This window comes from Marmota marmota, unplaced genomic scaffold, assembly GCF_001458135.2.
Source record: "Marmota marmota marmota unplaced genomic scaffold, marMar, whole genome shotgun sequence".
NCBI lineage: Eukaryota > Metazoa > Chordata > Mammalia > Rodentia > Sciuridae > Marmota > Marmota marmota.
This window is the reverse complement of record NW_026000206.1, coordinates 494,906-522,634: the sequence shown is the minus strand read 5'-3', so window position 1 is coordinate 522,634 and position 27,729 is coordinate 494,906. Positions and strand designations below refer to the sequence as shown.

Below are 27,729 nucleotides of genomic sequence, written 5' to 3'. Positions count from 1 at the left end.
CCTCAGGGCCGCTCGTGGGGCGAGGCAGCACCTTCATGCCTCTCGCAGGCCAATTTGTTCAGAAGTTAGAGTTGAGATGTGCACAGCTTCCCTGCAGGAGTCCCGCTGCCTTGGGAAATACTGACATAACTGCAGGGTCTTGAAGTTCCTTGACATTGCAATGGTGCCGATGGACAGCTGGAGTTGGTGTCTTAGAGCTTAGGCTCCACTGAGGGCGAGGGCGTTTGTGATTCACAGAAAACCCAGTCTATGGGAACTGAATGCCTCAGTCTGGTTTTTTTCTATCTTCATTTTTTAAAAAATTGAAATGGGATCTTATTTTTTTACTACCTTTGGAGGGGAAAGGAATGTGGTGTTATTGATTGCTTCCCATTTCTTGACTCTTTTTCTGGGCATGGGAGGCTCCAGGGTCCCATCACTCTATCTTGCCAAGTTTTCTCTTTATCTCAATCCTTTGTGAAAGGAAGTGGGAGTCAGGGGATCCGAGGCCTTTCCTGAGCTGCTTTTCATAAGGGCAGAGGCTCAATTTGCCCTCCTTTAAGGTAGTTGAGAATTCAGAGACTGTTAGGTATTGTGGAATAGGCAGAAATTACCCAGAAGTTCATTTAAAATTATTTCATTGTTGGTGTGTCCAGAAGAGAGCTGGACTTGGATTCTAAACACCTGCCTCAAATCCTACCTTTCCTCATGAGATGCAATAATTGGGCTGCCCCTCAGAGACCCTGACTGCTCTGGCAGCCGGGCATGCTAACATGTGAGCTGTATTCTTCCCAGTTCCTTCTCTCCTAACTCAGTCCTCTTGTGAGATTCATGAAACAAGACCTGCCAGTCCCTCCTGGAGCTACTGGAGCAGAGAGAGGCTTAGCCCCTCTCCAGCTCCCTGCTCTGCACCCTCTTCTCTTTCTTCCTTGCTTATTGGCAGAGGTCCAGCCATGCATGTAGAGAACAGTTGATATAAAAAAATTCTGAGCATTTTGGAACCAAATCTTTCAAATCTGGTGTTTGCCAAATCTTTCCCATCTATGATGATAATCAAGAGGTACAAAATGATGTTTAGGAGATGGTAACACAAGCCCTTTTGTTTTAAATGTATAACTTCTAATTTTTGGTTCGATTCAAGCTTGGGAACATTAACATGGCTAATATTTTTTCCAAACCTTAAGATGTAGATGTAATTTAAAATTATATAGCCGTACATTGCACCAATATAAGCTGTCAACAATTTGCAATACAAAATATCGTTGGTAATTTTAAACTGAATAACTAGTAATTTTTTTTTCCTTCTCAAAATTGCAGCCAGAATCTTCAAAAGGCTCTGAAAGTGCAGTGAATGAACTAAAAGGAATACTGGTAAGAATAGATACTGGTTTATTGTTTAATTAATGGATAAAGGAAAGGAAAATATTGTTACTGTCTATTTTTTTATGGTGATTGTTTTGGTCTGTTTTATTTCCATTTAATTCACCTCATTTCCTTCGACAGCTCACTTGATTGTACTTATGGATTCCTCTATCACATGTGCGAATAACGTATCAAATATCACTTTGCTCTTTCTACTCTGAAAGAGTGGTTACACTTCCACCAAAGTCATTGTTTCCTGTTCTTGCCCTCTAATCCTGGCATTGTAGCATGAAGGTCAAGTGTCTGGCCATATGTGGGGATCAGTACGTGTCTGTGAATAACAGCACTATAATAGATGGGTAGTACTTTACGTGGAGAGCGCTTTCCCTTGATGGGTGAAAGTGGGATTCTTGACACCTACATGTAAACCTGAGCTCCCACCCAGATATGTTCATCTCAGGGTCACAGTCTGCTTTTTCCCACAGTTGAAGCAATTATTTAGTGAAAAATTGGAGGGTACAATAAGAGACCCTTTCTATATGCTAATTTCATTTTCTAAAGGTAATTCATATTTGTTGGAAGTGTGCATAACGTCCATCTCTAGTTCTATTTCTGTTTTCCAAAGTGGGAGCTTTTTCCAATGGAGGAAATTGTTGCCCTCTCCAAATGTCCCTTTCAGAGACAAATGCCTCACGTAGCAAGTGCTTCAGACACAGAGCTCTATTTTCAGACCCTGTTCCAGTCCCAATCCCCGTTATTTTGCACAGTGAGTCTGCGATGTGGGGACCGAGGTGCGGGACTGATACGCCCCTGTTTGTTGTTACTGTGCTAATTATGCGTTGCGCGCAGACATCACATAATGACGGCAAACAGAATTATTTTCATCAAGCGTGTCTTCAAACAGTAGACTTAACATAGAATGGCTTAATTAGTTTGCTTTAGTTTTAAGTGAGTGGGATTAGCCCTGAAGAGAGGTGTATCACTGGCTAACAGTGGTGGTCTACCTACAGAATCAAGGATTAAAACCACTGAAAAAAGCAATGTGGTTATTATCTAATGGCTTCTTTGATCAGAAGATTTTGTTACCCAGTGTTCAGTTAAGGAACACTGCCTAGGACAGTCCCTTTTATTGTCTCTGCATTAGGATGCTAATTAATGTTGATGAAGATGTCCCCAGGAGCACTATGAGGTGCTGGAGAGAGTACTGATCCTCTTTATTAGTATAGAGAACATACTGCACTTGACTTATGTGTTTGGTTTATTTTTAAAATCAGAAATTTATATGAGAAACATGGTAACACTTGATTATTCAGGATACTCCCCTTCCTGACAATGCTGGATGGTGGCAAGTTTACTGGATCTCAGCAATATTTTCTTGGGGGAGAGGGAGGCCCAGAACAACATTACCCTTGTCAGGCAAGCGCTCTACCACTGAGCTACACCTCTAGCTTCAATGATATTCTTGAGTATAATATTCTCTATAATTTTTTGCCACTCCAAGGAGAGAAATTTGAGAAATTATTTACAAATTATAAAAATTTTAAAGTCATATTTTGCAAGTTGCTCCCATCCTTCTTGCCCTAGACCTATTATTAGATTGTTCTACCTTATTTGGCATTAGTGGATCTCTAGTAGTTATTATTTTGGCAATATAATTTCTTTGTATTAAGTGTCTTTTAAAAGTGGACCTCATGATCCTGTCCCCACCTCTGCAATAAGCTGCAACTCTCCTGTACCCCAATAGAAGTTTCTGTTGAGGGACAGCAGACTCTTTATAACTCCCAATCAACTGGAGTCAGGAAACCAGGCACATTCTTATGAGAGAGGCAGAACCAGCCCCCAGCTCACCCTGCTTCTGGTGCTTCTTGCCAGGATTTCGACTATTAGGATTATCAAGGGTAGTACCCAGCGTTACAATCACAGCAAATGAGAAGCAAATGTAGAAAAACACCAAAAAGCTCATAGTTTCATGCTAGAGTGGAGAGCAAGCACCTGTGCCAAGAGGCACTAGGAAATATGTGTTCAGTTAGTTCTCTTCCAGGACTGAACCAGGAAGCAGCTCAGTAAAGGATATTTTGCAGTGGAATGTGACTCAAGGTCTAACTAAGCCTTAGAGATTTGGTCGGCTGCTGAGCAAATCTCACATGAAGGAACAAATGTCTGATTTGGGGGGAGTTGGAAAACTCTATTTTGAGTTGTACAATTTTTAAGGTATTAGTATGGTGCAACTCATTATTCCAAACCTACTTCCAGTTAATTTTTAAAGCTGTATATTTTGTTGATAAAATATGTATAGTTCATCTCTCATAGTTACACAAGTTTTAAGGTTTAGGAAATGACCAAATCACTTCAGTCATTTTAAAGCCACTCTAAGTGGCAGTGGTGATTCCTGAAGAATAAATCAATATAAATTAATCTAAAAGTCTCTTCTCAAATTCAGTTAGCTCCAAACCAAAGAAACAAAAACAACTTTAAACAAATTGTCTTATGGGTCTTTTTCAAACATTTTCAGTTTTTCAAAGTACATAGGAATTGTTGAACAGTTCATTTTGCCATCTGACGATGAGATCAGTCAGTGTAGTGAGCACTTAGCAAACATGGAGCCTAAGAGGGTTTCGTGTTCAGGGTGGTGTGAAGTAGAAGGAGCCCTGTTTTGGGAATTAACAGATCTGGTCCAAGAGGTCCAGCCTTGGACCTTGCCCAGACCCTTCAGCTCACCACTGAGTTTGAATTCTCTTTGTAAAATGAAGGAATTGTATGTACCACATGGTTAATGAGCCAATTTCTCATTCTCAAATTCTGTTATTCTACCATAGATAACCAAGATAATCTCCCATACTTTATGAGCTCAACTCTTTGTTTCTGCTGAGAGTTTAGAATCTTTGTCATCCACAGTTGCCTGTAGATTTAAAGTTTGCTTTTGTATTTGCTTACTCAACCACATCAGGCAGTAAGTGGAGGAAGAAGTTAGGGGCTCAAAGGTAAGAACTTGGAAAGTGGACTTCCTCCATCTCAGGTGTGACAGGATAGCTTACTATAGTCAGGAATTTGGGGGAATAATTGTGTTATCCACATGAAAAAAACTAGATGATGTTGTGAAAGATAAATTTAACAATAGAAAATACCATACACTTTTTCTTTGAATTAATACCAGCGATTAGGAAAAACCATAGTGTCCTTGACATTCAAACAAAGTATTAATTTTATAAGTTATTTCAGTAGTGATAACTGTAAGTTTTCAAACATCTGGTAGCATATTATACAGATGGTATTAAGTATTATAAACACACATGATATGGGGATAGTTGTTCTAGTACATGCTTTTCAAGTTTTATAAAGTAGTTATAGTTCTGTTTTGTCAATGACAATCATACTTCACTCTGTTTCTCTTCAATAACTAAATACTGACCTGCAATGTTAAATTCAACAGGTCATTGTGGTTTTAAATTATGAAATAAATTAAATTTTGGTATTATATATGAAGTGACTTTCCTTTTCATATGTCTTATGAATTTTTGTAGTAAGTGCAAAGCAAAAAGAGGTACTTCCATAGAAACAAGTACTATATTAAATATGAGCCTTATCTGATTGAAATGTGAGCCTTATCTAAGTATTTCACACATGAGTTGTGAAGGTAGCTGACAGCAAAATAATATAGTCTCCTAATCTTATTAGTCAATTTCCCTCCAGACAGCAGGATACTTTTTTTATAACTTCAAACAGATAGCAGGGGGTGGGGGAGTGGGGCACTTTTCCTAAACAAAAGCAACATAATAACCTATATCAATGTGAAATTTGTAAACTGTCTGATTTTACAAGGACCTTTTTTTTTGTTTTATAGTCTAAAGAAGAAACACAGGTTACCGTTTTTTAGCAGGTAGAATTCTTAGAATCTTCCAGAAGTTGGCATTAGGGAGGGAACAGGAGTGAGGCAAGAGCTTAGTGAGTTCAGCTGTTCAGACGCTGGCGTGGTTATTAGCCTGGGTGGACAAAAGCTCCTTCTGACTCAGGCATGAAGTCTGGCCAGTTATATTGGACTTGAGTTCCTTTATCCTCTCATCAGAAGACCATAGTTCTCCTGGCTCCTCCCTCCACCCCAAGCCTCTGGCATAGCTGAGGAGAACCACTTCACAGAAAGAGTGGACCTTTCTTCTGAAAACCTGGTAATGTTGAAGTGCTAAATCCTTAATACAGTGGAGAAGCACATCACCCGTATTCTCTACAAACCCTTGACTAGAAGTGGAGATGGAAAGCATAGCTCTCCCTCTGTCACAGGGGCAGGGAACCCCTGCAGGGATCTTTGTCTTCTTGGAAGTCAGTGCCAATTTAAGCAGGAGCACAGCGGGATGCCTCTCTTGTTTCCTCCAGTATCTTCTGGGCCCTGCACAGTACATCCACTGTCACCTCTGTTAGGAACATGGAGTTGGATGCCTCCCTGTGTGCTTATAACTCTCTTCTTGCACACTGAAGTCAAGGTGTGATCAGGGCAGTCCTTCTTCAGATAGGCCACCTGGGAGAACATAGCCTGCTTCCTTTGCAGCCGCAACACCATTGTCACCAAGTGTGCAATAGGGGGTCCCTCTCTCTGAAGAATCAGCCACACACTTTTTTAGTGCCACAAGGATTTGGGTTCGGTGGCTCATGGCTGCTCTATCAAGATACCCTTCTAAGGTGAGTTTAATATATCCATTCTCTTCTCCACCGATCAACACGCATCAGAATCTTAAAGGTCATTGGGCAAGGACTTTCCCAGTGCTGAACTTCATACTCATCTCATCATCAAGAGGTGTTCTCCATCTGCTCTTCTGATGCAAAGCCAGCATCTCCCTCGTCAGCAACATCTTCTTAAATGCTCGACCCTCTGTTGAGGATGTGCACATTTAAAATATATGTACAGCAAATTTGTTTCCTAATTCCATTCAAATTCTGGTAATGTTCTGTTGGTTTGATTTTTGTGATTTTTTGTATATTGTATTAAGACATTAACCTTTTTGTTTTTGTTTTGTTTTTACTTTAGGGGACACTTAACAAATCCACTAGTTCAAGAAGCTTAAAATCCCTTGACCCTGAAAACAGTGAAACTGAGTTAGAAAGGATTTTGCGTCGCAGAAAGTTGACAGCAGAAGCAGATAGCAGTAGTAAGCCGTTTGAATTCTCCATAGTTCTGCTCTTCACCTCTGAAACCTCTTCCTTTAAATCCCTATTTAGCTTGAAATAATCTTTTAAAAATTACTGTTAAAATGCTTATTTTTAATATGAGTGAGAAGTAGTGGATGGGCAAAGGTATTCATGGATATCTCATAAGAACTCACATATTTTTATTCATTGGTATGTCTTTTTACTTATTCATTTGTAGGTAATCAGGCATTTATAGACCTGATTTGCTTAATGTGAGATGCCCTGGTGTTTGGCCAAGAATATAGCATTGAGTCCAGGCTCTGGAACCAGACTGCCTCGGTTTGCATCCCATCTCTGTCACTTGCTTGCCGATTGTCCTTAGGCCTCAATTTCTTTATTGATAGCATAAGGACAATGAAAGCACTGTTCCATGGGCTTGTTCTCAGGGTTAAGGAAGTGAATACAGGAAAGGTGCTTAGCACTGTGCCTGGCCCAAGTAAGCACCTGATAATTGGTAGTTTTAGTAGTAATTACATATTAGTTACAAATGCAGAGAGACTATCTTTTCTCTTCATGGCCAACCCTGTCCCAAACTAAAGGTGTACCATCTGAACAAGGACTGGGCTCAGTATGGGTTCCAGTCATGTTAGCCACATTTTAGGCCTCAAAATGTGTGCCAGAACTGACTTTGTATATCTTTGGTTGTTTTCATCAGCTTGGTCCTGGGAATTAGCAGAAGCCTTTATGAGGTTCCCCCTTGTGGAGGTGGAGGTGGAAATTACAGCCATAGCTGATGGGCTGAATCTCCTAAGGCTCAACTAGGTTGATTCTATATAGTCCATTGTAACTTAAATCTGCAAACAATTGAGCCGTGTTGACCAAATTTAAGTTGTAAGAATATTAAAGGTGGGATTTTGATGATTAGCTTCTAGTTTTTTCTGTTTGTTTTTGTTTTTGCAGCACTGAGGATTGACCCCAGGGGCACTCTACCACTGAGTTACATCCCTAGCTCTTTTAATTAATTTATTTGTTTTAGACAGGGTCTCACTAAGTGGCCCAGACTGGCCTCAAACTTGCATTCTTGCCTCAGCTGCCTCAGTTGTTGGAATTCCAGGTGTGTACCACCCAGCTTCAAGCACTACTTTTTTTTTTTTTAAAGACTTTACTTACACAACTGAGTGAATTGATTCCTTGAATCAAAATCTGCAACATTCCCAGCCAAACTTTATTATAAAAGGATGAAACCTCTGTTATTGTTGTTGTTGTTGTTTTAAATTTAGCTATTCAGTCTGCAGTTTGGTTTGCAAATCCTATTAAAATCCTGCAAGGACTCTTCCTTTTATCCCTAAAATAACCACCTGTCAGGAAATTTAAAGGGGTGCATGAGACACTCTTTTCTTAGGTTTCTATACAAGTGTTTATGCAGCCTCTATATGAGTTATTACTCATCTGGTGTCTTGTGCTTGAGTCACTCATTCCAGTATTTCAGCTTAGAGTTTTAGGACTTTGTGGATGACATTTTAGTTGCTGTCATTTACATTTTGTGCTTTGCCATAGACCTTTTTGTTCCTCCAGAAGTATTTCTTCATTCACAAATTTGATCAAACATGCAACTCTCACAGTTTCAGTTAGTTTTCATTGGAAGAAATGAGGAGACACTTTCATTTTAGTCAGATTGGAAATAGGAATAATTCTAAGAGTGGAGAAAGGAACATATTTTAGAGGCGTGGTGAGGACCTTTTGTTTTATCTGATTATATTTCACCAGTGTCCAAATAGTCAATGTATCACTTGAGGGAAGTTAGGATTAATGATATAAATTCAGTAGAACCACTAATACATGAATAGAGAAATAAGAACTATCATTGATGACATGAAGTGGAGATATACTGAGAGAGTGACTTGTAATTGAACAGAAATTTTTTTGAGCTTCCTAATAGTCAAGGGAAAAGGGAAACAACAGACTGGGAAGCTCTCTTCATCCAAATGAAATCATACCATTATTTTGGTGGTGCAGACATTTTCCTTGCATCAGTCTGGAAGAGGCATTTACCCCCTGCATCTTTTTCTAGAGGTCATGGACTGGCAAAGTGTAGAGTTCCAGGGAAGAGATTGAGGAAGTAGCCGAAGCCTGGCAGCTGCGTGGCAGGGGTCAAATGACAGAGCTGAGGTCTTGGATTGATTTGTGCCTCTGGTGCACAGAAGTCTCTGACATTGTTTGCTTCTGCACACAAAATCGTACAGAAAAGTAGATGGGAGGACACCCTGGACAAAGGAAGTATCAAAAGGGAGGCGGTCCCGACTGGGCAGGACTCAGATCCTGGGTTGGAGGGTGTCGCCCCAACAGCCAGGCATGCACCATTGTTTCTTGAGTTTTTCTTCTGGTGCTGAGTGATGTTCCCCTGCTTTCCTTAGCCTTGGAGCCTGCCAAACTGATGACTTAAAGATCAGCCAGTGCCTCTTAGAGAGCATCGGTTGGCTCAAGCAGGGTGCAGCAATAATAATCTCAAACATCGTGCATTTTTTTAAAATTTCTTTTTGTATGTAAGAAAAATAAGAGCTCTGGCTCAGCTCACTACTCTCCTCCTTTTGATTTGGCTTCAGTTGCAGAACAAGCAGCAGGGTTGGTGTGTTCAGAAACGCATCACGCCTTCCCACAAGGGCAGATTGTTTCAAGCTATCTAGTGCTGAAGTCATCAGTTACCCGGAGGCAGAAGAGAGCTGGCTCTGCAGAAAGTCTGGATTCAGCTTCTTATTTGTGTTTCCAGGAGCTAGCGCTCTGGGTCTTTCTGCCCTTCTCTTTTTACTCTCACACCCCCTGCAACACAAGGCTTAACAGAGCCAAAAGGAAAAGGCTTTTTCAATCTGAATATTCAGTGGTGTCACCAACCGTCTGCCCAAATGGTTCAGATAAAATATGTAAGGAAGTTACACACCAATGCTTTGTGGGCTGGCACTCTCTCCAGTCCGGAGGGTTGTGTCTCCCAGGCAAATATTTAGCCAAATTTAAGAATAAAATTCCAGAGCTAAATATTAATGACCAGGGATTACTAGCATTTTAGACTGTACCCACCAGAAGCTTCCATCTTGAGAGATGATCTGACATCTCTTATGGATATGGAGACTCCCAAATTATGTCCTCCTCTTAGTATTACCTTTCAAAGTTGTTCTCAAACAAATTTTTAAAAATTGTCATTGAATTTTCATATCTATGGCTTATCTCGTAAATCTCTTTGTTTCAAAAGCATGCCTTCTGAAGTTTCAGGAAAGACATACTGGAAGTTTGCTTTAAGGAAAAACTGCCTTGGATACAGTCTTTCTATAGAAAGACAGAAGGAAGCCAGGATGAGGTGTTGTTCACATGCCCAGCATTTTTAGACCAGTTTGCCAGTAATTTCAATAACAAGCCCTATTGTAGTTCTTAAATGCCATCCCAAAGAACAGAAAAGTCAAAAAGGTAAACAGCCAAACCCTTTGCCTCTTAATTTTCATAATCCTGTGTCTGTATTTTAAGAGGCAATAAATCCACTTACTTCTCATTCACATTAAAATGAAAATGTTCATAAAAGCTGTTTAATGCTCAAGAAGCCTTCATGAGCCTTTTAAAAAGAGCCTTTTGACATTGTTCCATTTTCCATGTAAAACACAGAGCCAAGTTTTGGGAAGAATTAACTCTTGAAAGGCAAGATGGCTTGGGAAGGGCTGCCAGAAAGCCATACTCTGGGGGCAGAAAAGAGTTTTCGCAGTTCCAGGGTCACTGCGGACTCTGGTCCGTGAGGGAACCATGGCTGGGGTTTGTGGTTTCCCAGAGCTCTGTGCACAATTCCTCAGCGTGTTCCTGGTACTTTGAAAAGCAGCAGCTGATTTCCAATAGGAACACTTTCAGCATGCTCTTGAAATTTTTTAACCAACTTGTCCTTTTCACTTCTTGAGGGTTTTCACGTAATCTGTTTTTCAGTACCATATTAATAAGCATCACACAGAATAATTAAACTTGAGGTATGTGTTTGGTTTTAAGGTCCTACCGGGATATTAGCCACCTCAGAGTCCAAATCCATGCCAGTGTTGGGTTCTGTATCCAGTGTAACAAAAACAGCCTTGACCAAGAAAACTCTGGAGGCAGAATTCAACAGTTCGTCCCCCCTAACACCTGAGCCAGGTGAAGGGCCCCGTAAATTGGAAGGATGCACAAGTTCCAAGGTTACGTTTCAGTAAGTAACGATGCTCTTTACTAAGTAGTATATAGAAGACTCTGTAATGACTAACGTGTGTTTCTTTGGTTTGTTTCTCTTCAGAGAGGTTTTGATTTGGCTAGACAGTTCTCTTCCTCCTTCCTTTGATGAGCCAACTTTTGCTTCTAAGCTCCTGTCCCAGAGCTCTCCTTCAGATCCAGAGCAAATACCATGTCTAAAGGGAATTCCTTCCCTAAACTGGTTTGGCAACAAGTTCTTTTTCTACACAAAGAATTGACCTGGCTGATACTCAAATTCCATATCAGGAGACACCTAGTCCTTCAAAGTTAAATGTTAGGTTCATCTGTCTTTCATGGTTCCTGAGCAGCCGGAGAAGGTGCTAGATCTTGCAGAGGCCACTTTGAAGCGTTCTTTTGTACAGACTTATTTCCTGGTCCTCTGTGAAAGATGTGCCTCCACCCTGCTGTATCCTGGGATGAAAACATCCTATGTAAGGAGTCGTGTACGCAGACTGGCTCCAAAGTGACACTTTGTCAGTGAGTTCACGTGGAAGATCAATTTGTTTTATAACAATGGCAAGCTCTTTTTGAAATTAGTCTACACTTTTGCTTTAGTTCTCTTGCCAGGATGTCAGCTAGTTTGTCAGCTGAAGAAAAGGAAGAGGTGAGGCAAATCAGATCAGCCGAATATTGTAATCGCAGTTAATTAAACCTCTGATTTCCTGTTCTGTCAAGAGAGAAAGAGCCCCTTTTTTTGTAGCTTTAGCTGTCTTAGCTTAAAAGGTGAAACCTGGACAAATGAAGTTGAAATTAAATTTGGATCTATTTTTGCCAACTGGTATTTTCTTCCTCTCTTTGCATTTCTCTCATTGGTGCTATTAACTCCCCCCCCCCCTCTTTTGGAATGAATGGCCTTCCTTGCTGATTTACAGTTTTATCTAATTTCATTGTGTTTAAAAGCACATTTTCTCCTGCAGTTGTGTATTTCCTTTCTTTTGACTGGAGTCATTTGCACAGTTCTAACAGAAAGATGATCTATATTCACTCTTCATCTTTCCTATTAAATTTGTTTAACACCTAATTTGACATCAACAGTCTGGCTACATTTGAACCAATACCCAGACACAAAAGCAATTTAGCTGAGACAAGTTAGTTTCTAAGAAATGCTTCAGTGTGTGTGTATAGATTTTTTTTTTTCCTTTACCATTTTACACAGATAATCTTAATCAGAAAATACTGCAACTCCTTCTTCCTTTTGTCTGCCTTTTATTCTCCAAAAGTAAGTGGAAATTACATTTCCAAGAAAGGAAATGAAATAATTGCAGGCCCAAGGTCTGCAAAATGTGCGTTGAATTGACAGTGAAAAGGATCCATGTGTTGACAGACACAGTTGTTAGATGCCATAAAGGCCGATGTGAAGCTCAATTTATTTCTCATCTTGCTCGTTCAATGACTGCTTAAGGGACACGTTTCAATTTAATTTATCCACTTAAAGCACTAATACAAATACTCTGTGCTGCTGTATTAACTTTTAAACTTTGTTACCTAATGCTTGATTATTCAGTTCTTGACATTCTGTAGCTGAAATAACTACTGCCACCTATTTTCATATTGACAGGCGTTCAGCAAATAAGAGTACCTTTCTGAGAACTCCATTCCCTCAATACAGCTAGACCAAAGGAATCAGAGGATTTGGGGTATCTACAGGGCAATTATTCGTGTCCTAGACAGGCAGTCTTCATTCATCTGTATGTAGATTAGCAGTGTAATGACTCAAAGTTTAACTTAAAGTTAAAACTTAAAGTTTACCTGCAGGCTTTAAAAGTAAAAACTCATGTTATTTGTTAGGATCTCTTGAAACCAGGGATGAGAAGGGTTATTTCCAGGGCTGCTTCTGGCTGGCTCTGCTATACTAATATGTATTGTGACACGACCACATTGTCACGCCTTATGGACTTGAACTAGCAAAGCACTAGGAAGTCAGGACAGCAATTAAAAAAATGAAATGTTCCTTTACTTTTTAAAAAGCAATTTCACACCCAAGGATTGCACTTTGGTTTAGATCAGTGGCAAGACCACCATGGCTTTTCAGGTGAGTGCACCTTCTGCCCTTGACAGGAGTCAGGGTCAAGGGTGCCTGCCAGTCAGTGGGGCCTCTAGTACATACATCTTTCTCCAGCATGTGTGTGTGCCCCTTACCTACTCTTCATCATTCACCCTCCTGCTCTCCTCTCCTCTCTCCAGTTTGGCCTCTTTGGCCAGGTCCCATTCCCCACTGGGCCCTTTGCTTGTGTGGTCTCCTCTGCCTAGCACACTTTGCCCAGACCTGCCTGGCCCACCCACTCACCTCTGTCAGCTCTGTGCTTGGGCCCCATCTTCTCATACAGTCTCCTGGCCACCTGCTTACCTGTAGCCCCTCTTCCTCCAAACTCTGGGTGCCCACCCCGCCTGCTGGCAGGTGTCACCTGCTGGTTTTCTCTACACAGCATTCTCTTCATTGTTCACTTTTTCTCTCCCTTCACTGAAGTGTAAGCTCAGTGGACTTTTAGGGACTTTTTGGTTTGATTTGTTCTCTGGTTTTCTCAAACACCTGGGGCCATTCCTGTTCTGCAATAGGCTCTCAAGTGAATGGGTAAGCACGTTTTTTAATAAGAATAAAACAGTGGACGGCTCAGATAGACAGGAAAGTTTGCTAATCAACCAGAAAGTTTTCCAGCGTGAAGGTAGACATAAAGGTGTTTTCTGTGTAAGGTCTTCCCTTACCCAGAAAATTGAATAACTTCAAACTCTGCCTGGAAATTTTTTTCCTTTCAATAAGTTCCTAAAATCAACACATGTGTGCTCCCCATGTAAGTAATTCCTGTGTGAAAATTATGTGTCAGATACATATTGGTTTATTTCCTAAGGACCGATGACAAAGCAAGAGACACTTTTAATACTTAATTACAAAGATTAATTAGAATCAGTGTTCTTGTCACCAGTATAAGCAAAGCAAGGTTTGGGGGTGTTTTTTGTTGTTGTTGTTTGTTTTTTGTTTTGAAACAAGAAGATAAAAGATAATCAGAGCATGGAAACCTATTTTTTCTGTTTTAATAATAACTTTTAAAATATAGCGTCCTATTATTTCCAGTAAGTATATACTACCTAGTCATGATGTCTTAAATCTCAGGGTGAATTTAAATTTTATTAACTTTGAGTGGCTGTAATGCAGATGGGAATTATGCTCGCAACCTCCTTTTATGTTTGGATGGGTGAAGAGTCAGCTCTGCAATGAAGAGGGTTTACACCTAATTTTTGCTTTTGTGCTCTTTCCCCTGATACTGTTAAAATCTGATAATCCAATAATGTTAAAATGTAGTAAATTCTTTGATTCAGGCTATTCAGTGGGTGAGATGGTCAGATTAAAAGAGGGGAAGTTCTAAATTACAGAATTTTTATAAGAAACTATCTTTTGAGGTCTAGGGTTTAACTCAGGGCAGAGCATTTGCGTGATCCCCAGTGTGGCGAAAAGAAACTATCTTATTACTTTAAGGCAGCTGTAATACCTGAAGATAGGCTATCCAAGTGTTGCATAGTCTGAAAAACTAGAATGGTAGTGTCTTTATTAACAAAAGCCTGGGAGAAAGGGGACTCAACAAGGAAACAGTGTGATCAGTTTTCTAAACCTGGCCTTTTCCACCTCTGCTCAGGGTGGCAAGGAGCATCTTGTTGCTCCCAGAATCTGAGCTCTGTCATAAGATCAGATAGACTAGTGTTCAGATCTCACATCTACTGTTCACTGTCTTTGACCTTGACAAATTATTTAATCTATGACTTAGTTTCTCTTACATAAATTGTGTTTGGTAACCTCTGCCCTGCATGGTTGTCATTTAAATCAGATAATATATGAAAAGTATTTCAGTACATTCCTATCTTAAAATTCTAATGCTGGGATAATGGATCACCAAGGACAAGAGTTAGAGCTGAAAGCTAAGATACTGGATACTTTGGTCATTGTGGGCCAGGTGACCTTGGACAAGTCTTAGTGAGTGGGTATGGTGCTGGGGATGGAACCACGGGACTCGCGCATGCCAGGCAGGGGCTCTACTGCCATGCCACCCCACAGCCATGGATGTCACTCATGTCTTGTTTTCCTTTTGTTGTGTTCTTCATGCTCTAACATTGAGTCTGCTGAGTCCCTTTTGGTCCCTCCAAATTCCTAACAACCGTGGTTGCTTGGTAGAAATGTTCAGTTAGAAACAAGATTTAAGTACATATTTTCTGTCTACAACCTGTGTTTCATTACTTTATAAACTTACTGTAAAACACACACAAACCTAGAAGTGTAAACTAATTAATATTTAAGTTAAATGATCAGAACTCACAGGGTTTACACCTAAGTCCTATTCAAATTACTGTTCTCTCAAGTGCTTTTAGACCTGTTTGGGTTAGAAACACCTGGTCTCAGAGGAAATAATTGGAAATTTTTTTCTATCTGACTATTTTGGCGTAGAAAAAGTAGAAGAGAAGGAAAGACCACTTCAGAGCCATTCTTGGTCCTATAAGAGACTTAGTTATGTACTTATTTGCATCAAAAAATGATGTGTCCCATTTTAATTACCACTGACTATTCAGCATGTTTCCAAATGACTTTGGCTTTTGAAAGTGGATTTAATTTAGGGGAGTAACCGTCAGTTTGCCACCATTGCTGGCATGTGTGTGGTTTATTGTGACACAGACACCTGATCAAACTCCCAGCCACATACACAGAATGCCATGCAGCACAGTCAGGCTGAACCTGGCACTGGGTAGCCTTCCTGCTCTCACTCAGGTTGCCTAGTCCCATGTGCCTGCACACTGGCACATTGACTGATGGGCAAGGAAGAGATTAGTATTTCAGAAATAGAAGCACAGGCTGAACAATAACTAAGAAAACCCAGTGGACTTAGATGTGGGTGACCTTTGCATTTTCATCCGATGCAAGATCCTGAAACTCTGTTACCAACAGAATGCATAAGTCTGATGTTCTTGATTGATGTAGCCACAATAAATTAGAAAAGCTCTACAGCATTAGAGTGTGTGCGTTCAGCACAGTGTGCACGTGCTAGAAGTTAATATTTTCTCTATTGTTCATCAATATATAGTCATAGTAAAACAATATACATCCAAGAGGAAATGTGCTGGACTTGTAGCAGGTAGGAGGTATTTGTTGATTAGAGACAGAGACTATGGGCAATAGAACAGGCTTCTAGTTTGGAAGTTTTGGATTTGGGAATTTGCTTCCATGATGGTTTGTTGTTGTCACTGTATCTCACTAAAGTTTATTAAGCCAGGCATTTTCTTGTGTTATTTTAATTCTCCCAAACTTATAGATTAAACGTTATCCCTGTGTCAATAAAACTGAGGCTCAGTGGGATAAACAGCTTACACAGAATGATACTTCTAATTGATAGTTGGGTCAGATTGCATATGAACCTTTTTTATTCTGTCTCCTGAGCCCATACTTTTTGAGCTATAGCATTCTGTGTATTAAGAGCTTGAGGAAGGGTAGAGGAGCGAATGATCAAAAGCTTTCTCCTCAAGGAAGCAGCAATTCTGCAGTTACATCACTTCCTTGGCCTTGTAATACATCCTGCCCTCGGATCCTCCACACAAATGGGTAGTGTCCTCCTCCTTTGCTCCTCCCCATCCTAAGGCTGGTCTAAGCAATGAAAAGGTCACCTTCAAAACCAAGATTTCTGAAAAGGAGAGCCAATCTGAATTAGCAAGAGTCTTAACAGATAATTGGGAAGAGATCATTTTAACATTTTTCATGCCAAATACCCAGTGAAGAGGCATGCTTCCAAATGAACTTTGGAAATTAGCCTAAGCTACTTTAGTTCTCAGTATATGTTTCATTTACACCTTTTTTATTTTATTGGCTGCTTCAAACATATCAAAGAATAGTTTATTTCTAGAAGTCAAATACTTTGAAACTGTCTGGCTCTAATCATTGGATTAGGAAGGTGCTTTAAGGTGCATCACTATCTGTGAATCTACTTGTTTTAAAAACATATATTCTAAAGCCCCACATAAATTTGATCATTGTGTCCACTTTGCACTGTGCCCTTTTGAGAGAGCACTGTGTTTGGTCCCATTACTGAGTAAGTCCTTCGAGTTTGTGCTTCATTGTCCTCTGACCCTGAGGTTTAGGACACCTTATCAAGAGGCAGGACAGATGGGCCTGCAGCACGGAAAGAGTGGCGCTGACCGTAGAGCTTTCTGCCTCATGGTTGGCCAGAGCTGGGGTGTTTTGTGTTGTTGCTGTCTTGCTTTTTGTCTCTGAAACTGTCATCTGGAGGTGGCCTTGCTCTTCTCAGTTGAGCTTTTTCATCCATATCCACATTTTCCACTAATGATTCTTAGCAGTTACAATTAAGCAAGGTGGTCAGCCTCAAGATGATTTTCCAAAAGGGAGAGCCCCTGTCCAGGGAGCTAGGTTCCCCTGTACCCGTGTGATGTGAGGGTTCCCAGCCCTGTCCTCTTCTCCCGGTCACTCTCAAAGGTCCTCTTGAGGCCCACTTGCCAGAGGCTCTTCTAGTTAACATTTCTCTAATTTACCACCTTCTCTTCCACCCCATGTGCCCCCAAACTGTAGGCTTCACCAAGTGCTTTTCAATTTCCTTTTAAACCACCAGGCAGTTAGCTTGCTTTTTTGTTTAGGGGGTCATAAGAGGTCACATCCTGCCCTAGGATAATTTAAAAAACAAAAACCCATGTAGCAATTAGAGGACTTCAATTTCCATAGAAAAATGTCCCATTTCCAGTGAAACCATTTTTATTTTAATTCACCTTTAATTTCTGTATCTATGGTCTCTCTAAATAACATGTGACTTTTGGCCCCACACAAATTTATTTTTGTAAGAGTTCATCTTTTTGGGGTCATTTACTGAATACCAAAGGGTAGACGATAAAACAGAAATTTTAGATGTCTCATGGTTTGTGTGACCAATCAAACATTTCCATGAAAAAAAAAATCTAATTGCCTTTCAGGTTTTTAATTAAAAGTGGGATTGATTTGTCGTTGTTTGACCTCTACCTGGCCCTTCAGTTTTATTCATTCTTTCCAGTGTGATGCTAACACAGAAAAATGAACTGGAAAGTCCTGTATTTTAAGTTGGAGCTTTTGAAAGATATTAGCAAATAGAAATTGAGATTCTTAATTTTCTCTTAGGGAAACTTGGCATAAAATTATTCTCTCCAGTGTTGCTTTTAGCTGAAAATTAATTTTGTTGGCCAAATAACCATTTTTACAGAGAGATTTGGGTCCCCGTTTTGTTCAGTTGGAGACCAGGGAAGTTTTAGCTCTGCAATGGAAGGATTGGTTTTCCTCCTGTTATTCCCAACCCTTCCATTTTCCTCATCACTTCCTATTTCCTTCTGTCCTGCATGGCAGGAAGCGGGGAGGCACCTTCCTGGTACTTAGTAAACATTTATTTCCTCAAAAGGTCCGCCGGCCCACAGAATGAAGCACATGGACTTTGCTGCTTAATCTGATGCTCTTACACAATTAAAGGATTTGCTGTGCTCTCGCCTGTAATCTCAGTACTGCTGAATTGTGTACTGACGCTGCAGGAAGCAGCCCTGTTCGGCCAAGCGCCACTACAATGGTTCTCCATGTGGCCTGTACATGGACAATTAAGTTTTAACAACAAAATTAGCAGAACAACTGGATGTTCTGGAAGTTGAGATCCCCTCACTTAGTCTTTTCTTCCTCCCCCCCAAGGAGTTATCCTGTGGGCTGCCGGAAAGATCAGCAGCCGGTATTGTCTTCCACGTGTGTGTTTCGAGGTGCTGTGTAGACAGCAGCTCCTTGCAGATTAGTGGTTGAGGATGTGTTACAGTGAGTGTGAAAGTGGCTGGTAAATGCTGCCCAGTAAATCTGCAAGTCACCCTCACCCTGCTGCTGAGTAACTCAGTTCTCCCCAAGAATTAACTGCCTTGCAGACTCAAGCACCTAGGATTTCACAAGACTTTGTATAAAATGTATCATTTGCTTTTGGTACTTTGTAGTTTTTTTTTTTAAACCAATTTTCAATAGTCTTTGCAGTATTTATGTTTCTTTTTGTTTGTATGTAGTAAGTCATTTTAAAAACTTATTCAAACAGAAGTAGCCCACTACAGCGAAAGGAATTTCAGATCTCAGCATAAACTGACCTAACTTTAGAAGCTGATCAACACCATTTCATTGGGCATATACTTTATCATTTCACATAAGTATATGAAAAGTGGCCAACTGAGTTTTTGTGAGTTTCCATCTTAAAACACAGTTTGAAGTACAGAATATAAATTAAAAGAAAAATTATAATTAAAAAAAATATTATCTTGAAAATACAAGCATTTTTTGTGTGTGTGCCTGGCAGCTTTTTTAGGGAGCCAGTGTCACGTGTGGTGGGTTTGTGGAAGACTTTGTTTCAGCCCTGTCAGCACCCTGCCCCCGAGTTTTTTTTTTTTTTGGTGGTGTTGGGGATCAGACTAGAGTCCTGCACACTGGGCAAGCACTCCACCATGAGCTACATGCCTAGACCAACACTCGGCTTTTAATATCTTGGATCTGGATGTATTTTTCATGCTGACTTAAAGTTGTGCAGAATTACAGAAAGCTAAAAAAGTAGCCTCTAAAAAGTATCGCAAATGTTCCATAACCTTTGCCTGAGCTAAAACCAGTTACTTGTCTCATTATCAGAGTTGCTTTTGCTGGTGAGGATGGTCCACTTTCAGAATCTATAAATGTCTGCGGTCCATGTAACACAAGAGGAAGAAAAGAACTGGTACAGGCTTTGTAGTGTGCCCCGTGCTCTGGGATGTAAGCCCAAGGCTGGGATGCCTACATGGCAGTCACCAAACGAAAGGAAATATTTCTGAGTTGTGGACACAGGGGGTCCTTGTTCAGCCATTTTTATCTGTGTTCCAGAGGAACTCTTGTTAATCTTGAGGGCAAATCATTTTTAAAAGCTATTAGGTTTTTAAACAGTCATATTTTGTTGAACAACATGGTTATTTATAAATAAAAATTATGTATTTTTATTTATTTTCCCTGCAAATAAACAGAACTAAATTGAAAAAGTAGTATACATCTTAAGCTGAGAGAGATTTTTTTTTTTTTTTGTAGTTGTAGATGGACAGCATGCCTTTATTTTATTTGTTTATTTTTATGTGGTGCTGAGGATCGAACCCAGTGCCTCACATATGCTAGGCAAGTGCTCTGCCACTGAGCTACAACCCCAGCCCTAAAAGAGATTTTTTAAAGTACACAAAGCCAAAGAAACCAAGCTTTGTTCTGCCTCCTTTGTAAGTACTAGAACTGATAGAATTTCATCTTTATGTTTGAAACATTATTTTGTAAAATTTTAGATAGGTATGGGAGAAGCTCCTACAAAATAGAGTTTCAGAAAGAAGTAATAAAAACTATCCCAGTTGTAATGCCACTTCTGTTCACTGCTCTAGTATCTGTAAAGGGCTTAAAAAAAAAAAAGTAAGACTTATTTTTACACTAGGGAAAATAGAAAGCTGACTTCCTCTTTGGAGTTTTCCCAGGAAACTACTTTGTAAAGACAAATTTAAATCTTTCTGTTTTCTGGCCTTGAAGGTGGTAAATATGATTGTGGTTTTATCCATTTTTATTGAAAATGAAACAGAGTTCAGACCGTCCGGCTGTGCGTCATTTGTTGGATGGCTGCCACAGACTAATGCAGACGTCCCACTGGGAGACCAGAGAAGAGCTATACTTTGATTCACCAGATTGTGTTAAATAGTCCAGCTGTTGCGATTTGAAAGATAGTTACCTCAGAAGTGAAATAAAAATGAACTTGGCATTTATGCCTCAAACCATTTTTATACTGTTTGGCAATCAGCTTTTCAGAGGTAGCATTTTATAAAATAACTCTCACCGCTTAAAAGTTTCATTCACTGTAATGTTCAAAATGTCCCACCTTTATATTATCAGTAAAATTAAGCTTGAGTGATATGCAGAATTTGCATGAAATAAGCATTTCCCCCTTCATTTCATGAGCTTTGATTGTATTCAATTGAGCTCAGAACCATGTCGATTAGGGCTCTTTTGGGCATTAGTTAATTTGAATTGCAGTCGAAATGTTAGCTCGAATGTTGTTGAGTATAATTGGAACGTGGAAAGTTGATTTTGAAAGGAATTTCATTGAATGCAAACAATGATGTGCTTTTTAAAAATTAGAATGCTGCGCTTTCCTCTCTTGTGACAGTTTGAGAAATCACCAAATCCTTTTATCAAGTTCAGCTTTGGCAGAACCATTTGCAGTTGTTCTGATTCTTCTGGTACTGGTACACTTTGGAGTCAGGTCTTTCCTTTTGCCAGCAAGGAGCCCCGCCTGCCAGAGCCCCACATCCTGGCTCTCCTGCAGTTGGGAACAGTAGCTGCTTTCTAAAAGGGCACCCACGTTGTACTTGGGCGTTAGGCTTTGTAGGGTAGATTTGTATATTGTGTCCTCACTTTTATTTTGCTTGTTGGTTTTTGTTTTTGTCTCAAAATCACCTTTGAGCACATGGTCTAAAATGACTCATGAAAAATAATCTGTTTGAATGGACCATAAATGACTGCCAGTATGTTGTAGCAAGAAAAAGTATTGGCCAGGAAATCAGGATTCCAGAGTCTTTGTCCTTTACCCGTTGTTAACAAGTGTGTGCTATTGGACAAATCATTTCACCTCACTCTTCTGGAGTCTTCTCCTGACAAGTAACAGACTTAGACTAGCTCACATCAGTGATCCCTTCTGGCCAGAGCGTCCCAGGGTTGAAGTCTGACTTCCTGCCACCGATAACATGTAAGTTTTACTTGCAGACTTGGCTGCATATGGGAGGAGGGCTGCCATTACTTTTTATGAATACTGACTTGTCATTGCTAATTTTTGGTCAGTGTCTTTAGTTGCTGTATTAAAATAGAAAAAAATGAAAAGAATAGTAGTCAAGCACAGTCCCTATTGGATTGCTGCAGTTGTGCTTCCAGGATTTCTGTTTGGGCAAGAAGCTTAGACTTATCCCTCTAGAACTGCCACTGTGGCTGCCTTGAACAAGAGCCTGGGTTCGGCACTGTCCCCAAAGGGACAGCTCTCTCGCTGTCCCATAGGGTGGGATAGAATAGAATGAGGCACAGAAAGGAACCTTGGGCAGCTCCCCAGGGAAACAAAGAATGGGACTAATGATATCAAACCAGGGGGAGTCCAAACTACAGAGGAAAGAAAAACAAACCAAGGGATGGCCTGAGGGGTGGACTTATTTTTTTACAGATCTGAAAGATGCAGATGTAAATGGGAGTTTAGAAGGAAATAAATCCATAAAGAGGCTAGAATTAGCCTGTGGTATCCATGCCACAGGAGAAGATGCCTTTGGGAAACAGCATGGTGCTTGTGGACGAGGCAGGAGACGGGAGCCAGTGCCCGACTCTTACCCTGACTGCTGCTGCTGAGCTGTGTGGTGTAGGCCAGGCTCTCCCCTCTTCTGCACACCTTGTCATCTTCATTGCAGGACAGATGAGACTACAGGATTGCCCCAGTCCCTTTCTGCTTTAACACACTGGGGTTCCAAGGCAGTGGTCATTATCCTTGAAAAAACATTTTTTCTGCTTCAGTGAAGATTCAGAGAAATTGCGCACTGTGCCTCATTCAGTGACAGCTAACAGAGGGGTTCTCAGACTGGCCCACAGGTGACCTAGGAGGCTAACCTGCAGTTGCGAAGCTAACTTCAGGACAGATGAATGGTTCTCTGGACTGAGATGATTCCAGGACAGTTGCAGTTTGACAATACAAGGTTTCTGAGTTTTCAGTTCAATCAACCTTTTTCTTTTTGCCATTGTGGAGACTTGAGAGCACAGCTGCTGACGACAGCTTTCTCTAAGGATAGTTCACCTGCAGATACACAGGACATGAAAACCTCCATGTTCTGCCAAAGTGATGAAGGTTGGTATGGGTTCATGGAAGTTGCCCACCCAGAATGCCAAATGAGACAAATACCTCCTTTGCATGCTTTGAGTGGACTGGCTGGCTTTTGTAGCAGAGGTCTCAGACTTAATCTGGTAGAGTCAGGCCAGACTTGACCTTCATTGTGGCTTTCGTGGAAACCTAAGCTAGGCTGCAGCTTTGCTTCCTAGAATTTGCTTACCCATTCCATTTGTTTCCAGAATTGGCCAGAAGAGAAATTTGCATGAGATTTAAATGGCAGAAGTGAAGTTGTAATCCTTAAAATGAACTTTTTTTTAGCCCTGTGAAGGTCTGTATGGGGAAGGCTCTGGTGGAGCCCATGTGCAGTGTCATTGATGTGCTAGCGTACCTAACTGGCATGTGGCAGTGGCTGGCCCTTGGTTTCTCCAGCTCTACCAACTTCCTCCTCAGCTCCTCCACATCCTGGGGCCAGGTGCATGTGCAAGCTTATCCTGCAGGTGTGTGCATCATCAGGATCAATGCTTGTGGGTGACAGATGCATCTCTAATTTGTCCTCAGTCTCTGCCACTTTAAAGCCATCCCCCCACCCTAGGCCCCCAGTTGCCAGAATAGCTGATTTCAGGGCCTGCATCACATGCAGAGGTAAAAGACTCCTATGGACTGTCTGCTAGCACCCCCCGTGGCCTAAGGTCTAATTCCTGTGATAGATTCTTCACATCACTTAGTTCTGCTTCTCTCATCAGCATTTACATGTTGCCTGGGTCAGAGAAAGTCAAAACGGTACCAGTGGGGAAACTACATCCCATACTAATCCCCAGAGCATAGTAGCATATGTCTCAAAAAGTGGCTTGTTGTCCAACGCAGATGGACAGTGTCATGATGGTGCAGATGAAGGATCTGTCCACCCTGCAGCACGGCCCATCCTCTTGGGTTCCTGATGATCTCTTTGATCTCAGCACCCCCAAGGAATACAAACTCACATATTACTCGTGTTTGATGATGGCCAAGCCATGTGGTTAATATAACCCAGTGGCCACAGAGAATGATTTCCAAGCCTTTGATAAAAATGCGGTCCTTGGGTTTTAGTGTTTTATGCCTGTGAATGGGGTCAGGCAGGCTACTTTCTCTTGTAGTGGATCATTTTTTCTGTTGTTTTTGTTGTATAGGAGAGACCTCCAACCATTCACACCAAACCTTGGTCTCTCCCTGTTCATTCTGCATCTTTGCTGGTTTGTTAGCATTTGTGCATTCGGCTATTCTAAAAATGATCTGTGCTAGGTGTACAAAACTGAACACCCCCACCTTGTGGATGCTTGCATTCTATTGGAAGAGGCAGACATGAAACACCTACTAATTAACTGTGGTAAGTCCACCAAGGGAGAACTACTAGGTGGAAAGAGCGTCTGCCGGCCAATCCCACCGGCTCAAGAGGCCAGAATAGTGGGATCCAGCTCCTGAGGAGGGGCTGGCCAGCAGCTCCCCAGCACAGGTCAGGCAGGACAGTGGAGTGTGGGCTAACAGCTAACACTGAGTTCTCTGAACAAAAAGGCTTAATTCTTGAACTGTCCAGGAGAACGAGAACAGTGTGGAGAGCCCAGCCCCACCACCATGGCTGCCTCGACCTTCAGGCACCGTGCAGCAGCCCATGACTCCCATGGGGACTCAGGCCAGAGCTTCTGAGGACTGGGTGCCAGCAGCCTGATTTCCAAGAGAAAACACTTTAGGGACACCTTGTTTCCACAAGGAAACCCACCCATTCAGCCCAAGAAGCAATAGTTTCTTGCATCAGAAGACAGATGGCTTCTGTGGGAAAATAAACTGCCTTGAAAATTCAGTCAGAGATTTTTCAAGGAGCTAGGTCCTCCTGGTTGGAGAAGTCGATGGTGTCTTAGCATTTGAGCCTATTTCCTGAACTCTCTGATTCATCCCCTGCCACCCCTGAGGTCAGGTCTGTCCTTATTGGTAACGGCTGCAGCTGGCACTCCTCACCTCTCCATGCAGTCTCCTTGCAGCTAATCTGCAGCCAGCTGTACCCAGGGGCCAGAGGGAGGTAGGGAGCAGACTGGCTCCTTCCAACTAAGCAGGGCAGCAGGGAAGGGGTCTGGGCAGCAGGCCCTGGGGGGGGGATGCCCAAGGGATCCCTAAGCTTTGCACTTCCTGAGAAGAGCAAGCCATTAAGCAGGTAGGTGCTTTGGCTTTTTAACGCTCCTGTAGTTAATCGCTCTGACTCTTTCTGCCTTCCTCCTTCTGGCCTTCTGCTCCTAATATGTAATCTGATAGCTTCGTTATTATTTTTTCTTTAATGGCTGTCTTCTCAAAGACTGCTATGTGCATGTTGATTAAACTTGGAACGTTATAGTTTGTTGTTGTTGTTGGTCTGAATTCAGAAATATGGAAGACAAATATTTTCTCTCTCTGCTTTTTGTTTCTTTTTAACTCTTCATCCACAGGCCTCCCAGTAACATTGGATACAGGAGAAAATACATTGGCAGTGAAAAACAAGATGAACCAGTTATAGTTTTAGATCCTGTTTCCTCATACGAACCCCAAACCAAAGACCAGGTTGTTGAAAAAGATCCAACTCAGTGCAAGGAGGAGGAAGGCAAAACTGAACCAGAATTCAAAGAAGACAGCGTTGAAACAACGAGAGAGACGGACAGCTCCAGCTGCTGATCTGCAAACCAGAAGGCTGGCTGTTGGGAAGTCCTTTTCAATAAGCACATGACTCATCTTGGTGTATTGTCAAGGGCTATAGACACTTTTCTCTGGTCACTGTACTCAATAGGTCTTTTCTGGTGTCACTTTTGTAAGTAGCAACTATAAGCATCAGTGAGCTATTTAGCAAAATACACATTCTAAGTAGTTTTTGTTTTTTGATCTTTATAGGGATAAGGTATTTCCTAGTTACTATATGTATTAAGTATGACTTCTTTTAGAAGGTTACAAAAGACTCAGATGTTGATATCTTTTTAGGAAATGTGCATACCACTCATCAATTTTAGTAAGGCTGAAAGTTCAAGGTGTTTGTAGATAATTGGGTAAACAGAACTGACCAACTCCACATAATTTAAAAAGCCCCCCCAAGAAGCTTGTGTTTAGGGTCTGGTCCTCTCTTGATGGACAAACTGCAGCAGTTTGGGAATGTTGGGTGCTGTGGCATGCAAATTATATTCAAGGGTAGATGCAGATAAACTTCAAACTCAGGAGCTGGCATCAAACTAGTAGTCCCTTGAGTCTGTGTTAACTGTTGTTAACTGTTGGATGTTAACTGTTGCCCAGTGCCTCCCAGGGACTTCAGTGGGAATGTTCTGGTTGCCTGAATACAGAGTGGAGGGGCAGGTCCAAACCTCGAATTTCACAGTAATATCTTGGTAAACCATGTTTTCTGTCCTATGAGTTAACTGTGTTTTCCCATATACGGATGTGGCACAAGTACCATATTTTATCACAGTTCTTATGTACATTGACGATAAGTGACAAGCACACTTTTTCTTGCTTCACTGCTGTTCTACATTACACAGGTTCATTTATTTTTTTCCCTTAAAGAAATTAAGTGGTAGTTAGTCTCTAAAAATACAATGTTTCAGGCTACCACAGTGAATAAATAGAAATGTAATCAGGGATTTTTTTTTTAAAAACTTATGCAGCTTTTCAAAGTTGATTGTTTCAAAATTGGTGTTTATTTAAAATAAGTGGTAATGTACTTGAATGCACTTTTTTATGACAACTATTCAGTAATGGTAATTTTACTATTAAAGAAAGTGAAAGGTTTAGTTTTGTTAGCATGACTCAGCATGTAGCTGTCAGGTGTTTCTCACCTAAGGGCAGGAGAAAATGATAGTAATAATTGCAGTAGTCGTATTGTATTTTTGCACGTGTGCTTGAGCATTGGAGAGGTGGGAGGCAGTGAACATACTTCCTCCAAGTGGAGACAATTATCTTCCTGTAGGTTCCTTATGCTCAACTCCTTCCATGTTCTTCCAGTGATGATTTTCCAGTTTCCTATCAGTTTACTCGTGGGGAATTAAAATGTAATGATTTTCAACTGTATATTTCCCTAACTGAATAATACTGCTATATGGTATTTAACTACAAACTGATGAATTCGCTTAGATGAGTTCTGTTATGCTGTGATTTGAACTCTCCTCACCAGAAAGTATTAAAAGAGAGAAAAAAAAAAAAAAAGCACCAACAGTTTCCATTAAGGGTCAGTTGTGGTTATTGACTTGTTGTTTTGGTTTTGGTTTTGGTGGTGCTGGGGTCTGAACTCCAGAGCTTTGCATATGCTACCTCGAAGCTACATCCCCAACCCCAAAACTCAGCCAACCTTGACATTCTTTAATAAGATATTTGTATAAGTTGATGAGTTTAGTAATTTTTGATGACACAAAGAATGGTTTCCACTGAGCAGCTCTCCTCTGTTTCTGCCATGGCCTGCTGGTGTGTGCGTTGTTTGCGGTTAGGAATATGAACACCACGCACACCAGCAGGATAACATGGTTATAAAAACACCTTTGTGTCCAGCAAAAGTACTTCCTGTTTGGCGAGATGTGCCACCTGGGCCAGGCTGCAGTTCGCACCTGGTACTTTCCATGTTCTCTTTCCAAGCTGCCTACTTTCCCCCGTGACCACGAAACACCTTAAGTTACTGGGACATAAAGATATTTGATGAAGATCGTTTACTCACCTTTTTCCTACAGTTTTTCCCTTTTCACTTCAGTTTTCAAGTTTGCCCCTGCTGGGCGTAACTGTCAACAAAGCAGCTGGTCCCAGATAGTAAGAAATGGGGAGACCAGTGTTTCTGTCTTTAAGGTATGTTCTCGGCTATTTACACCCAAAACGTATACCACTTTAAAACTGGGAGGAACCGCATGTTTTTGTTTTCTCTAAAAGGGCATTTGTTTTTCCTTCTGTCTGGGGGATAATAGATTAAATCTCTGCTAGTTTTCTTAACTAATGTTGATATACTTTCATAACCACAGTGAGACAGAGGAATAGAGGTCCTTTATGCTGTTGCTTCTTAAAAAAAGAAAAAATGTCTCTCTCTTCTCTGGAAGAATAAGAAGAATTGAATTAAAATTCTTGCACCTTTTGTGTCTGAGCTAGTCTCAAACTCCTCACCTACAGTCATTTTAGCAATTGATCAGCC

At 41.0% G+C, this 27,729-nt stretch overlaps 1 protein-coding gene across 5 annotated transcripts in view; it reads left to right on the top strand.

Annotated features, from left to right (window-relative positions):
* Shtn1 (shootin 1) overlaps positions 1–26,749 on the top strand; it is a 96,231-nt gene extending 69,482 nt beyond the window's left edge. For 4 of the 5 annotated variants that reach the window (XM_048791276.1, XM_048791277.1, XM_015498307.2 and 1 more), the window contains 4 exons: positions 1,297–1,350; positions 6,359–6,479; positions 10,477–10,669; positions 25,031–26,749. In XM_048791276.1, coding sequence (XP_048647233.1) covers positions 1,297–1,350; positions 6,359–6,479; positions 10,477–10,669; positions 25,031–25,253 — 591 coding nt within the window. In that variant the 3' untranslated portion in view covers positions 25,254–26,749. The remainder of the gene's footprint in view (positions 1–1,296; positions 1,351–6,358; positions 6,480–10,476; positions 10,670–25,030) is intronic. The other variant, XM_048791278.1, reaches the window with a different exon arrangement.
* The last annotated feature ends 980 nt before the right edge of the window (positions 26,750–27,729 follow it).